This window comes from Xyrauchen texanus, chromosome 14 (genome assembly GCF_025860055.1).
Source record: "Xyrauchen texanus isolate HMW12.3.18 chromosome 14, RBS_HiC_50CHRs, whole genome shotgun sequence".
Lineage (NCBI taxonomy): Eukaryota > Metazoa > Chordata > Actinopteri > Cypriniformes > Catostomidae > Xyrauchen > Xyrauchen texanus.
Window position 1 is genome coordinate 36,182,003 of NC_068289.1, and position 17,519 is coordinate 36,199,521.

Sequence of the window (17,519 nt, forward strand, 5' to 3'; positions counted from 1 at the left end):
TTTAAGTTAGGGTATGTTTTACTCATTAAATCATCCATCTAATATTCACCTTTAAAACCTTGTATGACTACAAAATAATTTCACCGGATTTTGGTGCCCCCTGCTGGACATGTCACTGGAAAACTGATTCCAAATGTGTAATACAACACAACATTTTGGTTTGAATTTTTTTATTTACATTTGTGTGATAAACAGTTTTGGTAGTGTGTTTGGTCATCACCTGGTGTCCAGTGTCTGAGTCCTGAAGCAAAACCAGTTGGGAACCACTTGACTAGTTTATCTAGATTCTTTCTTATATATATATATATATATATATATATATATATATCTTTAAGTTTATATATTTTAAGCCACTGTGCTTTAATTAGCATGCTGTGCTAGGGATGGGCAATAACCCTTATTTTCTTTTTGATCCGATACAAGTAATTTTAGGCCAGCATCAACGATATCGATACCAATACAGATACCTCTAATAAATTACATTTTTACTAATTCATTGGATAAAATTTGTAACTTAAATTATTACTTAAAATTTTGATATATTTATAGGCCTTAGCAGAAACATATTAGGCTGCTTTGTTTACCTTTTAAATATTTTTTAAGTATAAACAACATATAAACCCACAAAATGAGCCATAGTTATTATTAAATGGTTACTATTACTAAAACCAAGGTACAATATGAATACTACAGTAATATTACTACAGTAAATCTATGGTAAGTTTTCATAAGGGTATCATTTATTAACAAGGATTAAAGATCATTATCAATGTTTTAACACCTCTGAATTTAAATAAGCCTGTAAAAATGGTCACACAAGCCCAATATAATACATGTCATGTCTAGGTATGTCATTACTTAGTGTGAATAACTCCAGATGTTGTTTTTCTGTCATTATCTCAGGAAAGCACTGCTCTCTTTTGAACGAGCGCTGTGAATCAAAGGGTGGGCGCTGTCTGACTGCTGGTGAATCTTAGCATTTCTGCAATTCAAGATGAGCGGAACAAAAACATTTTCTGTGCCATGCAACAATTCGCTCATATAATTATTCTTTTCCACTTTGAAGCTTATGAGATGCATTAATAGTCATGTTATCTAAATAATAAGACCACTAGTTTTAAAAAAAACTTCAGAATCTATATTTTTGTGAGGACCGATATTCTTGATAAAACATCAGTATCGGAAGTAACGATAGTATCGATCCACCCATCCCTATGCTGTGCTTTAGCTGTTAGACGTTTGCAGAGTACATTCCCTTTATGGATAAAGTTGCATTGTTTTACTGGCAAGGCAAGGAAGGCAAGGGAGGCAAGGTATGACAAGGCCTTTTTTTAAAGTTTATTTATATAGTACATTTCATATACATGTACATATAGTACTTTACATATAAATTTTAAAGAAAATACAAGACGCATAAAAAAATTAAAACCAATTAACAACATGAAATAAGAATAAAAAGTAATACACACATTGAGAAAAAGTTATATAAAAAAAAATTAAATAATAAAATAGCATTAAAATCAGGAGAACAGGTATTAAGAGCATGACTTCAGCGAATTGAAAAAGCAGAGAACATGAAATGATCAAAATAATTTTTTTATTTATTTTTCCTTTAATTGCTGGTGCATGGGCATCCGCATACTCAAGTCAGACATCTTTGGCCATTGCATCATATTTCCGCTGTGTTTTTTGATAGTTTCTGGAACATGCTTATTCTGAGCTGATTTGAGCAAAACTGAACAAATGTAAAGAGAGGGTCTAATGATGTGTCCTTTAGGAGATCCAGAGAAAGACCTTGCCTGCAAATAGAATCTCTGCCTCTACAGTATATCTCGCTGCTGGGGAGTTTACAGAGCCAAAGGGGCATGGCAAGCCACACAAGGGCCCTTCAGACACACAAGAGGTGCTAGAACATGATGCTGACTGTGTGACATATGACATTGCTTTGTATTAGGAATGGGAGACTTGAGAACCACAGATAGATTGTTTGCTGTGGCAGCCATTGGCTTGAATTTAAGGGGCTGTACTGAAAAGTTTGGCGTCTTGAAACAGTGCACAAGATTGGTAGAGCTACATACAAACTCCTTTATTTAAGACTTACTGTTGTGTGTTTTCTGTAGGAGTGCTATGGCCTAGTTATTAAAGATTTGGGTAACTAAAAGTGTTGGTTCAAACTTCAAGTTTTTTGATATGTCACCATTTTTACCTTAGAAAAAAATGCACTGAAAGAGATAGTTCATCCAAACATGAAAATTATCTCATCATTTACTCTCTCTTATTCCATATCAGATGTGTATGACTTTCTTCTGCTGAACACAAATAAAGATTTGTTGAAGAATATCTCAGCTCTGTAGCTCTGTATATAATGCAAGTGAATGTTGACCAAAACTTTGAAGAATTTTAAGGCAACATAAAAGTAATCCACATTACTCTAGTGGTTAAATCAGTATCTAAATGATATGATAGGTGTGGCTAAGAAACAGATCAATGTTTAAATAAAAATAAATGATCCTCCCTGCCCAGTAGGTGGTGATATGCACAATGCGAATCGCCAAAAACAAAAGAAGAAGAATGTGAAAGTGGAGATTGATTGTAAAAAAGGGCTTAAAAATCACCCACACCTATCATTTCGGTTCTGATGATATGGATCTATTCACTGGAGTCTTATGGGTTACATTTTTGCTGCCTTCATATGCTTTTTGGAACTTCAAAGTTCTGGCCACTTGATTTGTGTGGACCGACAGAGCTAAGATATTTTTCTTAAAACCCTCATTTCTGTTCAGCAGAAGAAAGAAAGTCATACACATCTGGGAAGGCATGAGTCGGGGCAGCGAGTGTCAGTCAGGATTTTGCACTGAGGAGCCGAAAATAAGGTACGGCCGTTTACAGTGGTAGGTCTAGTGCTGTGGCAGGAGGGACACAAGGTCTCGTTCCTTCCCTCTGGGAACGGAGGTTACAACAGTAACCATGACGTTCTCCTTCTGTCACTCACTCAACGTTGTGTCAAATGAAGTGACACAAGGGGTCCCATATAAAAACGCCACGCACTGACCGCGTTACGTGAACTGTCGAGACAGGTGCAAGCAGGCTACTGCGTGCTAGAGGCACCTGTGTCGGCTGCACGTAGCCTTCCCCAACGCCCCCAAAGAGATGTCACATACAGACCTTAGGTTCCCCGTACCCCTGGGGGGGGGGGGGGACAGGTGCTACCTGATTAGCATGGGAGAAAGCCCAGCAGCCTTCTCTCTCACTATGTCTCTCACATAGGACGTGAAGCGGCTGGGGCTATCTTAACGCTATGAAATGCGTTGGGGAAGGCGGTCTTTCCCGGTCCTATTCTTTCAGGGGAAAAAAGACCCTGCAGAGGCCACATCCTGCCCGGTCTAGGGGGAGGTAACATATGGCAAATACACCACGAGGGTTGTGAAGCTGTACGTGGGAAATGGCACGGTGTTAGGTCAAGCCTAATGAGGGGAGACTATACAAGCATGGTGACCGGGGCAGCAGGGCTGCCCAAGGGAAACACGGGTCCGCAGAGAGGGGGACCGTTCCGCGGGGAATACATCACAGGGGAGTTTGCCTGAAAAGGGATCTAAGCCCGTGGAGCCCGACCCCAGTACAGAGCACCTGTGACTCGTAGTGGGTCTGGATGTGAATTGCTCAGCTGAATTCGCAGGCCAGAAGGCTAGGGAGGAGAACATCCAGGCAGCGACACTTAGTGGCTAATTTGGGATAGAAGACACACTGGATCAACTTGGTGAAGGGCGCTGTGTATAAGTGGAACACCCGGTCGGTTGTGCCGCGTTACCGAGTTCTACCGGCTCAGAACTGACAAAACGCGGGATGAGACCGACTCAACCCTGAGATTGTAAAATCTGGCAAAGGTATTGGGTGTTGCCCAGCCTGCTGCTCTGCAGATGTCTGCTAATGATGTGCCATTGGCCAGTGCCCACGAGGATGCCACACTTCTCGTAGAGTGGCCTGGGTGTGATAAGCTAAAGAAATAGCATCAACGACCCAGTGAGCTAACCTCTGTGTGGAGACGGCGTTCTTTTTCCGCCATCCGCCGAAGCAGACAAAGAGCTGCTCAGAACATCTAAAGTCTGCATGTGGTCCAAATAGATACGCAAAGCTCGTACCGGACACAGCAACGAAAGGCCTGGGTCTGCCTCCTCCCGGGGCAGTGCTTGCAGGTTCACAACCTGGTCCCTGAAGGGGGTCATAGCCCGGTCGCGGCCTCAGGATAAAGTTAGAATGTGCCGGACTGAACTCCAGAGAACTCTTGCAGGTACCCAACCCTCTTGATGGAGGCTAACGCGATCAGGAGGGCCGTCTTCAGGGAGAGGGCTTTGAGCTCAAGCGGCTCGAAGTGGGGTCTCTGGAGGCCCGAGAGGACCACTGAGAGATCCCAGGAGGGGAATAGGCTAGGCCGGGGAGGGTTCAGTCTCCGGGCACCTTTCAGGAACATGATAACCAAGTCGTGCTTACCTAGGGTCTTGCCATCTACTGCGTCGTGGTGGGCTGCGATAGCAGCTACATACACCTTCAAGGTGGAAGGGGACAGCCTCCCCTCCAGCCTCTCCTGCAGGAATGAAAGCACTGACTGAACTGCGCACCTCTGCAGGTCTTCGGCTCGGGAAGAACACCAATTTGCGAACAAGTGTCACTTTAGGGCGTAAAGTTGCCTGGTGGAGGGAGCTCTGGCTTGGTTGATCGTGTCTACGACTGCAGATGGTAAATCCACTAGATCTTCTGCACCTCGTCCAGGGGCCAGCCGTGGAAGTTCCAGAGGTCCAGAGGGTGCCCCGTCCCTGAGAAAGGGGGATTTTCCAGAGAAGTGCTGTCGCAAGGAGCGTATGATCCGAGAAGACCCGGATGGGCCAGTAAGGGGCCACCAGGATGACCTGTTTCTCATCCTCCCTGATCTTGTACAGCACCGGTGCAAGAAGACTCACTGGGGGAAATGCGTAGTTGTGCATCCCCCTGGGCCAGCTGTGTGCCAGCGCGTCTGTCCTGAGAGGAGCTCCTGTCAGGGAGTACCAGAGCGGGCAATGGGAGTTGTCTTGGGAGGCAAAGAGATCTATCTGTGCCTTGCCGAATTAGTCCCATATCAGCTGGGCCACCAGGGGGTGGAGCCTCCACTCTCTGCTGGGCGAAACCTGCCGCGACAGTGCGTCCGCTCGTTGGTGAGACGCGCTGTCACTGAGACTGTGTCTAACTCCATGCCGAGAAAAGAGATGCTCTGAACCGGGACGAGCTTGCTCTTTTCCCAGTTGACCTGAAGCCCTAGACAGCTGAAGTGCCTGAGCACCTGGTCCCTGTGAGCGCACAGTAACTCCAGGATGCCAGGATGAGCCAGTCGTCGAGGTAGTTAAGTATGTTGATGCCCACTTCCCTTAGCGGGCAAGAGCTGCCTCTGCGATCTTCATGAAGACGCGAGGGGACAGGGACAGGCCGAAAGACAGGAGGCAGAAGAGTGTCTCGAGGCTTGGGTGCTGAGAAAAGACTCAAAGCACTTACCTTGCTCCGCGCACCCGGCAGGGGGTGGGTTAGAGACTGAGGAAGAGGTCCTAGAGAGGCATCTTTGGAACTCATCAGCGCTGGCCTGCCGGGGCTGAGCAGTCGCTGGGCCGGAGGCGAGGGATCTGCCTCTGGGGTGCCGTGAATCGGCCATCTGCGCGTCCGCCTCAGACTGGGTGGGCTGGCCCGATGGCCGTAGCCCAGTCGAGTCTTCTGCGTCAGATGCCTGGACGCTCTCCGATGCAGCGGCGATGTCATCATCCAAGTCCAGGGGCTCAAGGGAGAATGTCGGCTGGCTGTGAGGCGAGCCGCACTAATCCCGAGCTCGGATGGAATCGAGCGAGCGTGTGGGGGGGCGGGTGGTTCGTGGGGATTTACCCTGCGAAACCGAGCCTGTCGTTATCCCCATATCGCCTTCATCGCCAGCCTGGTCGTCCTCAATCCCATGGGAAGGAGTGACGTGGGGGGCGGCTGATGTGCCATTCACCTTGAGGAAGGAGAGCCGTGACCGCAAAGCTGCCATGGTCATGTTCTCGCAATGAGTACATGAGCCATCCACGAACGCCGCCTCAGTGTGATCGCTGCGCAGGCTGCGCAACACAGGGCGGAAAGACATCTTGAAAAAGGACGTTCAACGCCGCTGTGTATTGCTCTTTTGTGAGTGGAAAACGCAAACTCTTTTAGAGAAATCAAACTGTTTTAGGAGGAGAACACTATTTTAACAGTGAAAAGCACTGTTATAACGCACCGTAGATCCAATAGAAATGCTTCTCGCTGACAGAGTTGAGTGAAACAGTGGTGAACTTCAGCTTGCTTGTTGCACAACTGTTCGGCTCCGAAGAAAAATTCTGACTGGCACTCGCTGCCCCGCTTCCCTTTATACCCATATGTCCGGGGCAGGGCATGCAAAATTCTGTCTGCCAACTTGACATTGGCCTTTTCTCAGGTTCAGAGGTACGTTTGGTGTCCCATGAAGACCCCTTGTGTCACTTCATTCGACACAACATTGAGTGAGTGACAGAAGGGGAACCTTGACTTCTCCAGAGAAATTTTCTCTGCAACGGACAAAGGCATAATCTAAAATCTCTCGTGTATAGACATTCATGATGAGTCTAGAAAAACCATTGGATGGCAGCACAGATGCATATGGCTGTGTGTCACTCACATAGCGAGGGCGGCAAAATTGAGGCATGCTGGGAGTCCATTCAGATTGGGGCCTGGCTGTGTGTTGCTGTGGTAACAGCTCTTTGGCGGGGGAGTCCTGGCATGGAATACCAACCTTCCCCCCTCCTTCCTCCCGGCTTGCTTTTGGCAGGCATTCATGAATAAGATTGCACAGGGAACAGTTGCCTCTAGACAACCAGATCACAGACACTGCACTTTTTGGTAAGAGATCTGATTTTTCTAATGGGTTGGATAGTCCTCTTTAGATTTAAGTGGCATCTCAGCACAAAAATAGCAGGTTGTTAGCATATTTGGACTAGTCATATTGTACAGATTGTGTCTATATTGTAGGATGAATGTGCACTTGCTAGAAGTGTATTGGTGTACCAACGAATGCAAATAGATTTTAGTTCATGTTGCTCAGCTGATGTTTGCAACATCTAACAAAATATGTTATGCACCACAAAGGTAAAACGCAGTAAATGGCTTCAAAGTTACTTGTTTTAGTGTGGATTTTGAAGTTACTGTTACTTTATGCAGTAAGTTTTCTATGAATTAGAGCATAGTTGAGTCAAACCTGTCTATTTTGACAGAATGTGTAGTTACTGCATATTGCTTAAGTGCACTGTAAATCGCTTAATTGGATAAAAGCATCTGCCAGATGCAAATGTAAGTTTGACCGAAGGTGGAATACGCCTCTCCATGTGAAAAATGGATATGTAAGACACTATATTCTTTACCTTCTGTGATGTGAAGCTGTCTTTGTGCTACATTTTGTGATATTTATTGTACTTACTGTTTGTGTTGATATCCCAGAAATGCAAGCTTTTGTGTTTTGGTGGCAATCCCATTTGATCAGCAGTCCGAGCACATCGCAAGCAGACGGGTGTGGACAGGCAAAGGGGGAGAGAAGGGGGGTGCTGGGTAGCTGTTGTGGCAGACACACAGACTCAGCTGTCAGACACAAAGACAGTGATGGACTGGCCAGTTTCGCCCTGAAAGGGAATCTGGATTGACACCACATTACAGAAATGACATAACGATGAAGATCAAAGCGGTCAAGGAGAGAGAGCAATCAGATATCTACTAGAAAACAAAAAGAAGAGAGAGAGGGCTGGTCATATACTGTAGTACTGCAATGTTTTTTCAAATATTGAGCAATACTGTATATTTATATATACAATTAATAAATTCTCTCTCTTTCTGGGCATATTCCTTGCCTTCCTGTTGAGTCATGCAGTAATTGGCTGTGCGAATCAGCTTATGTAATTTGTTATTGCAAATTTGTCATTATATAGCAAACATCTATTTCCAGGGAGTTCTAAATTATACCATTTGTCAGATCAGTAGCTGCCTTTCTTAAAAATAAAGCCTTAAAGTGAGATTTTCCATACAATTAACATTCTGTCATTAGTTGCTCACTCTCATGTTGTTCCAAACCATTATGTCTTTTTCGTCCTTGGAAAAAAATTAAGAACTTTTAAAGAGACCTTTTGCATGCAAGAACAGCACATAGTGACAGTGACTATCAAGCTCCAAAAAGGACAAAAACACAACAAAAGCAGAAAGTAGTCCATATACTGTAACTTTTCTGCTATATTCCAAGACTTTCAATGATGCTTTTTTTGTCCTTTTTGGAGCTAGAACTATGAACTTTTGTTGTGGTGAAAAAAGCAGTGTAAAGATCTTTTTTAGGGTTTGACAATAAATAAATAAACAGATAAATAAATAACCAGAATAAAGGTTTGGAACAACATGAGGGTAAGTAGTTGATGATAATATATTTAGTATTTTTTGGGTGAACTGTTCCTTTAAGGAATGTTCCAGGGACAATACAAATTATCATGAATCAACAGCCTTTATAACCTAACATTAATTACCACATAAAATAATTTCATCTTGTCTCTCGTTTAAATATAAAAAAGCAAAAATCATTACAATGTTACCCATCCATAAATGTTAAAATAGACATAGTTTCAAAGGTACAGTATAGCCACAAGATGTGAACATTTAACATGTTAACACAGTTTTAGTGTGATCAAATCTCAGTTCAACATGATTTAGTTTGATAAAATATCTTATTGGGGTTTACCAGCATAATATCGTCATGACTACAAAGTTGTAATATTAGTTGTAACTTCAAACAGTTAAGTGATTTTAACACACTAAAATATCACAATATCATGTCTATATCTTGTGACTCTACTTTAGAAACAATTTGTATTTGAATGTTTATGAACTGTTTTATTTATGCATTGCCTTCCGATACCGATTTTTTCTTCTGAGATAATCAATGTTGTGCCACAAATGCTGTCGATTGAGCATCATTTATTGAACCCAGAACATTCCTGTTTCCTCTAGAGGTTAATACTAGACTCGTCAGACCACAGGATGATGGCACACCACAAGCCATAGCTGTGTGGGTGAACTTTATTCTAATGGGATTTGAACAAAACTCTTTTCCTTTGTGTGTGTGTGTGTGTGTGTGTGTGTGTGTGTGTGTGTGTGTGTGTGTGTGTGTGTGTGTGTGTGTGTGTGTGTAGTGTGTGGGTGGATTCTGGGACTGTAAGGTGGGCGTAAATTTAGCTTAAAGTGCACAAGAAAACAAAAGTGATGCAGTGCTAACTCCCATCATGCAGTCTCTTTGCACTGGAGAGAGAGTGGGAGTAGCAAATGGCCCTAATCACTTCGCATCTCTTCAGAAAGCTTTGACGTAAGAGTTGCTGGGGATGTTTTTCTCCTGGTGCTAATATGTCGGTCTCATGTTGAGCACATTAGCTGATTATTGCAGTTGACTAGGATTAAATTGAAAGGTTTTGCCTTTTTCTTGTATTTTTAACTCTTAAAGGGATTCTTCACCCAAAAAATGATCTATTCATCCTCATGTTGTTGTTCCAAAGCAGTATGGTTTTCTTTCATCCGTGAAACACAACAGGTTTGTAGTCATAATCTTTGCCAAACACATGCTATGGGTGGCCATTACAACTCAGATGTGCCAGATGTGCTTCTAGTTTAACATTGTACGATCGATGCCACTGAAATTGAAGTTCTACATTTCTGATGTGTTATGTGTGAATGTCTTTAAGAGCTAAGGGATACTTTTTATAGAACTGTTTTAAATGGACATGTATACCTAGAAGACTGTTGGCAGCCAATCCGTGGGCTGGATTCAGCCTGCTTCTTAATTGGTTGCAGTTACCACTTAAACCTTCTCCTTCTGCTATTAAAATGACAATTTACTCTCTCGAAGAGCTGCCAGTTTTCTTGCCATTTTGAGCTTTTTTTTGTTTTGTTTTTTGGTGTTTTATGTTATGAGTAAAATTTTAAATCAATACCCACCAAAGAGAAAGAGTTAAAACTAAAATACAGAATGGAAGTGTAACCTGTAGTAATGAGATTTGGTTAAGAGATTTGGTGTCCAAATTAGGGCCTTGTCCTGGATATGTTTAAGATTTACAATAACTGTGTTGTATTGTTTTCACACAGCTTCTCTATAGATGTTCTTTTGGTTCCTTTGGCCAAATAAGACATAAACATACAACACAGATATGCAAATGGGGAAGCCTCTGAGTTGACCTTATTCATATACTTTTAAACCCATTTTATATTTTTTAATAAAACCAATAAAAACCTTACTAGTGCATAAGTGTTTGCATAACTTTTTTGCACTCATTATACAGTGCAACCTCATTGACATGGGTTCAGATCTCAGTGAATCCCAGCCCCTTTTGTAAGGACTGCAAAGTATAAAGTAGATGAAGTATGATGAAAAAAAATTGAGACATCCTATCTTAATCGATTCACATTTGAGCTAATCTGTGTATGTGTGACTATTTACCCGTGTGTTTATGTGTATATGTGAATATTTGCCTGTGTATATGTTGCACAGAGCAAGTGTCGGCGCGGATCGTGCAGGAAGTTACAGCTGAAGCGGTAGCTGTACTGAAGGGAGAGCAGGAGCAGCATCCAGACACTGCCGTCAGGCTGCCCTCAGGTAGGAAGGCAGGAGAGCACCCTGGGATGCTGGAGGTTTTACCATGCTCAGACCTGATCTTAAAGGAATATATTCCTGGTTCAATACAAGTTAAGCTCAATTGACAGCTTGAGTAGATAAATGCTAATTACCACAAATTTTTTTTTTTATTTCTCCCAAGATTACTCCCTTGTTTTTTGAATGGGGCCAATCCATAAATGCTAAATGCACTTAGTTTTAAAAGCATTGTCACAAGATGTGAACATTATAAGTGATAACACAATTTTATTGTGATAAAATCACTTGCTAACCTTTTCTGTTTAAAGTTATTTCCAATATTGCAACCCTTTTGCCATGGTGATGCAAGAGTCCTATAATTTTATCACTCTAAAATCATGCAAAACTTACATTTTATTATACATAGTAATATTACCATGTATAATGTTTACATATTGTGGATATACTTTTGAAAATGCATGTATTTGAATGTTTATGGACTGGCCCCATTCACTTTCATTGTAAATACCTTACTGTAAATGCAATTTTTTGGTTTTTAAAATATGTAAATAAACAAACGAGGAGAAGAACAGTGAAGTTAATCTAAAGCTAAAATGTAAGCATCAAGAACAGTGAAGTTTTTTTCTTCTTTTCTGCACAATATAACAGATTATTAGTAGTGATCAAAATATGGACCAGGATGATTGATCAGCTCATATTTGGCCTTTTTTTTGATAATTACATAACCGTGTCCTCTTGCCGAAAACTTTTTTTGTTGTTTTCATTTGTTTTCACACAGAAATTCTTATAAATACATTTAGGTAGCTTTTGGGGAAGTTGACATGTTCTGTGGTGTGACAGGCTGTATACTCCCTCTTAAACTATTCTAAACAGAATTTAGCTTTTTCTTTTATAATTATTATGCATGTAGCCTTTTATGGACTCTTAATTTAGACTATATGGACATTTAAAATGAACTACTGATGGCAAAAGGTGTTTAAAAATGGTAAAAAAGAAATGGTGGCCAGTTACAGGACCACAGAAATTCACTTTCCCTTATACATTCATATACATTTTAATCTGAAATCTTAAAGTTAAAAATATAATCTATGGACATGTTATGTGCAGACTACTCATATATCTGATGCCATTTATATCAACCACCCTACTCTCTAGATATCTGTATTGGCATTAGCTATTGAAAAACCATAGCAGTTTACCACGTCAATGGATTATTTGATGCAATCATAATTTAGAAGCAATTCTCTGGATCGGAACACTCGATTTTGCATAGTACTTGATGTTCTTTCAGTACAGCATAGTACCTGATAACTGGAATGTGTTTTTGCTGTTCTATCTCTGTGATATGTGGTCAGCGTTGTCATTTTGTCTGTCCGTTCCTCAATCTGTTTGTGTGTGACCTGATCAAAGTTGTGGAGAGTGTCACCAGGGCACTTTTATTTGCTTTATAATGACATATTCGCCCTGACAGCTGGCCTTTTCCAGCTCCTATCTGCTTGGGCTTTAAACCCACCACCCTCCCTTGTCTATCTATGTGTGTGTGCCAACATAGGGCAGAGAGGGTTAGAGTGAACCTTGAGTGCTCTCTCTCTCTCTCTCCCTCTCCCCCATGGCTGGATGGCAACATGGTAAAACGTAGAGGTCTTTGTTTTCTTTCTGGTTTCTGTGGTTGTAATGCATGTTTTTTTTAATGGTAATTTAATGTAGCCTTTCATGGTTTTATCCAAGCTTTCTTGTTTTTGTAAAAGGAAACTCTTTGTGTTCCATTAGTGAGTGTGTGTTGCCTGTGTGACTTAAATGTTTTTACTGTTACCAGTGACTTTATGATCAATGCATAAGGTTGTAAATGTATGCAACCTCTAAGGAGACATCTTATCAAAATTCACATACACTTATGTCATTTTACAAGAATTAATTAGTTTGTCACAGCATTACTGTATATTATGTAATTTCCTTCCACATTGTTGTTAAAACACATTACAAAATCAAAAGTGCAAAGCACTCTCAAAGCCAGAGTTGTTTTTTTGTCACATACACACATACAGTAGTGCACAGGCCAGAGGAACAATTAGCAAATTGTTGTAAAGATCCGGATACAAGATTGTTTCCATCCGGATCACCAATAATTTATTCAGGTATGCAAACTACTCACCTCAACTTGTCACATTTTTTAAAGATAATTTGCCCCAATTTTTTGGTAATTTATTTAAAATGTTCCTTATTAAAATAATTTGAAAGGGTTAGTTTAAACTTAAATACTTTAAAAGCCATAATATATATAGATTTTTCACCTCTCATGAGTTTTCATCCCTGTTATTACATTTATCAATTATTGTAATTATAAACAGCAAATACTAAATCATAAACTAATACTGATAGATAATACTTAAAATTATATGAAGTCAGACTTGTTTTCCATTTGAAATGCAATTCAAGAGATGAGATGCAAACATGAGAAATCTATGGCTCAGAGTTCTCACCAAAAGAACTTGTACTTGCTGTGCTGGAATTAGTCATCAAAAAAATAGATAATGTTTTCTGCACTCACACGCTTGATGTTGTGTAGGTCTGTCAGAAGAGATCAGAGGTTTAGAGACAGCAAAATATTCAGCATACCAATCCTAAGCCTCTCTCTGCTCAGCATTCTCTTGAAATAACACACACACACACACACACACACACACACAACCCTGCATTTTTGGGGATTTCACATGTACACTAAACGTATAATCTCCATCATTCTCTGGTGTCACTTTACAAGCTATTATGAGCTAATTGCATTTTAAAATACAAAATGTAGTCCCTTCAATAATCAATTTTTTCCTCGTGAAGACATTGCTATCAGGTTTTATTTTTCTCGTATGGACATTTAAAGATATTTTGCTTCAACAATAATAGAAAACACATCACATCGGAGTTGTGGGTAAGCACACATGCTTTGACAAATTTAATTGTGATTTTCAAATTTGAATCTGGCTTGTGTTATTTCCCGTCCACATTCACTTCAATTTTCCTCATAATTTCCTGTATAGGCAACAACATTCAAAGGTCGAATGGAATGATTTATGCAAATAATCGGTCATACAAATTGTATGGTACCAAAAATAAGGTATCTTATGGCACTTTTCCTCTGCACATTATGGTTCGACTCGACTCTACTTGCTTTACTTTTCTGAGCTTCCTTTTCCACTTCAGTTTACTGCCGTGACATCATCTAAAAAGCAACACAAAACAATAAACAATGACACGACCACTAGCTGTTAGCTACTAGCTCATTGTGCTGCATAAAGCAGTTATTGCATGGTGATTTTACACAAGTGCAACAGTTAAATTGGCCTGGTTGTTTTAGAAGCAATATTTCCATTAGCTGGTCAACTAAACAAAGTGAAGCTTTCAACCACACTTCAGCCGAGGCTGAGTCCAGGGCACTCTCCCTCCCATTGCTCGCCAGTCTAGATAGTGTCCATTTGGTTGAACCACTTCCACTTTTCCTTGATGGTTCTGTAGCAGTCACTTTTAGGTTTTTTTTTTAACTTTTCCCTACACTGTTGGTAGGTCCGGTGGTAGCCGTGTGCGCCGAACAGCTGAGACACGTCCTGAAATTCTCGTTAGCGTCATTTCATTCGTCGCTAACGAGAGGAACGTCTGCATCTCCTTTATTGACCAAGGCGTGGTTTTGCGCACAGCCATTTCTTTTTACAATTCGAAAGTCGTGTGAACAAAGGATACTGCTATCGCTGTAGCTAACTTTAAAACTAGCGGGTTGATGTCCCGTGCCGCAAATCCAGTGATGCTGGTAGTGACGATTTTCTCTGACCAATTAGTGATCTGCAGGGTTTTGAAGTCACATTTAGTATCGGCTCGGCACGCTTGGAACCTCGACCGAGAAGTACCAGGTACCAGGTACTATCTACAGTGGAAAACCCCCAAAAAGCGAGCAGAGTCGAGTCGAGTTGAACCGTGCAGTGGAAAAGCCCCATTAGAAGTATCTTAGGTATCTTTAGAAGCACACCTATGATGCCTCAATGCTCTTTACGTTAGCAGCTGACTAGGTATTTGGAACAGAGCCACAGTAAGTCACCTAAACTGTCTTGAACATTCTCTTAATCTCTAATTTTGTTGTTTGTCTGCAGTGGAGGACTCTGCAAATCTGCCACCCTCTCCTCCTCCGTCCCCAGCAGCAGAGCATTTCGGGCCCTTGGAGCAAGGTAGGGTCATACTTAACTTTGTGAGTGAGTGAGTGTGTGTAGAGAGAGGTGAGGTGAGAAACACACTGAAAGAGCTTGAAAACCTTCTTTTTTTGTGGTATATTTGGTCACTCTCTGACCCTGGCTTTAATGAGGGGGTTTTCTCGGGATGCGTGCTAGTCCTGCCCCTTCCAGGCTGATTTCATCCAAGCCCACCCAATCTGTGGGGCTGGTCCAGAGACTGATGGAGTTGTATTTGCAGGATCAACTTTGCCTCTTTTGTTGACATCATTCAAGTCGGCCTCCTCTTCCTCCTCTTCATCCAGCATCTCCAGCTCTTAAAAATGGCCTCATCTTCATCATGCTAACACCGGGAGCTTATCTTGATCAAAAACCCAATACAAAAGAGACCCCACCCCCTTCCTCTTCTCATAACCAATCAAACTCAAACCCTCATTATGCCCTGCCCAATCATGGGTCTTGACTCTGCCCTGCATGATAGCCCTGCTAACTTAAACTGAATACTGCTGAAGTCTCAACTACAGCCAACTTGTTTGGCTAATGTTCTTGCTGATGTTAGGCTGTTGCTGAAACTCTGTGGCATTCAGGTTGCCTGCTCATTCTCTCTTCAAAGCCCCTTTAGAGATCTGTGAATTGCTCCAAACCTCTCTCAGTTCCTCTGTACGTCCCTGTCTTTAGTTTTGCATGTTGTGTCGTAGGTGCTGTTGATGTTGTGGGCTTGTGCTCGTTTGTTGTTTTGACTGTGTCTGTATCTACTGCCTGTGGTAGGTCAATACCATGCCCAGATCACTCTCTAAAGCTACTAAACTAAACATCAGTGTCATTGGCACTTATCCAACCACTAACAGTTTTCAGGAGGAAGTCAACGTGAAATCAAAACTCTTTAATTTCTTGTAGGTGGTACAATTTCTGTTCCACTAGTGGCACCAAATAGAATTGCAATCTTTATGAAAGCAGTTTGAAAAAGTTGTTTCAAAAATCGTACCAATTTAAAAACTAAATTTGAGTAACATTACAGCAGTGACATTAAGGTAATAAAGGTTGCGGAAATAAATCCAAATAACGATAGATTTGGTTTAAGTCAAGATGCTCTTTAATTTAATGCTCTTTACTTTAATTATGTTTAACTCCAAAATAAATTACACAATTAAAATGGCTTGTGAATGCCCATTTACAGTATGTTGACTCTCATCAAACACTTCATAGTGGTACAGTTCCCTCAGTCTGCAATCTTCCTAAGTTTAGACAATTAGAATGTCTTCCTGTAAAAACTCTGGTTATGGCTTTGCACCGCTACAGTTGTACTTTGTGTTTCTTGACACTGTATGTCTGTGTTGTTTGTGTCTTTCTGTTTTTCGTACACATACACTTTTTTGTTTTATTTCTCTCCATCTGATTTTTTTAGTTCTTTTTTTCCTTATGCTCTCTCACACTTTCTCTCTTTCTCGTCCATTTCCCTTCCCTTCTCTCTGTCTCTTTTAACATTCAGATTTACCTTTTTACTTTCACTTGTGTTCTCTTTTTCTACATTACTTGCTAAAGCCTTTCTAGCTTCCTTCCTCTTCCCCTTCCCCTTTCTTTTCATCCTCTTTTTCCTTATCCCCTTTCCCTGCCTCTCTCTTCCTCTTCCCCTTCTTCTTTATTTTCCTCTTTCCTTTTCCTATTCCTTCCTTCTCTCTATTCCTCTTCTTCTTTCCCTTTCTCTTTCTTTTCTGTCTGTCTCTTCCTCTTCCCTATTCCCCATCTCTTTCTTATCCTGTTTTCTTTCCTTTTCCACTTCCTTGTTTCTCTCTGTTCTTCATCCTCTTTCCCTTTCTTTTCCTTCTCTCTCTTCCTCTTTCTTTTCCTCTTCCTTTCTTCTCTCTCTTCCTCTTTCTTTTCCTTTTTCTTCTGTCTCTTCTTCTACCTACTCTTTCTTACTCTCTTCTTTTCTTCTCTCCAATCTCTCTCTACTTCTTCTCTTTCCTTTTCATCTTCCGTCTCTCTTTTCCCCTTTCTGTTTTTTTCCTCTTCTCTTTCCTTTCCCTCTTCCACTTCCCTTTCCTCTCTGTCTCTTTATTTCTGTCTCTTTGTCCAGATTTCCCTGCAGTTCTTTTCCTTGTGTCTATTTGTAGATGTAGGGGATGAGGAGGAAGCAGGTCCTCTCCGCCGCTTCCAAAATTCTCGCGAGAGGTGCAAGTTCCTCGCCCCCTCCATCTCAGTGTCTGTGCCTGAGGATGACCCGTACCACTCTGATGAGGAATACTATGAGCACCCTTTATTCAGCCCAGAGTGGACGCGCTCTGGCTCTCGCCCCCCGGGGCAGGCCGCTGCGTTTAGACAGATCGAAGGTGAACCACGCATGGTTCCTGTCTGCCATTCTCTCCTTCCCTCCTTCTTCCCCTCTCTTATCTTCCTCTTCTTTCATCGGCTCAGCATCAACACCTCTCTCTTTCTCTCTGGTCCGCCTCCTCCTGTCGTTTGTCTCCATTGTGTCATGCCCATTCTGACCAAAGTGTGTCTTGTGGGTTGGTTTCTGTTTTTGTACATTGTTCTTGGTACATTCCAATTACAAGTCATTTGGATTTCATGAAAGTTTTTTTGCCATGCAGTACAAGGCACAAGCATTGTGTTTTCAAAATCCCTGCTGCTATGAA

At 41.5% G+C, this 17,519-nt stretch overlaps 1 protein-coding gene across 9 annotated transcripts in view; it reads left to right on the plus strand.

The window, feature by feature from the left end:
• map2 (microtubule-associated protein 2) overlaps positions 1-17,519 on the plus strand; it is a 146,459-nt gene that overhangs the window by 90,042 nt on the left and 38,898 nt on the right. For 4 of the 9 annotated variants that reach the window (XM_052141783.1, XM_052141785.1, XM_052141787.1 and 1 more), the window contains exons 5-7: positions 10,574-10,678; positions 14,809-14,883; positions 16,998-17,213. In XM_052141783.1, coding sequence (XP_051997743.1) covers positions 10,574-10,678; positions 14,809-14,883; positions 16,998-17,213 — 396 coding nt within the window. The remainder of the gene's footprint in view (positions 1-10,573; positions 10,679-14,808; positions 14,884-16,997; positions 17,214-17,519) is intronic. The other 5 variants (XM_052141788.1, XM_052141789.1, XM_052141791.1 and 2 more) reach the window with 3 other exon arrangements.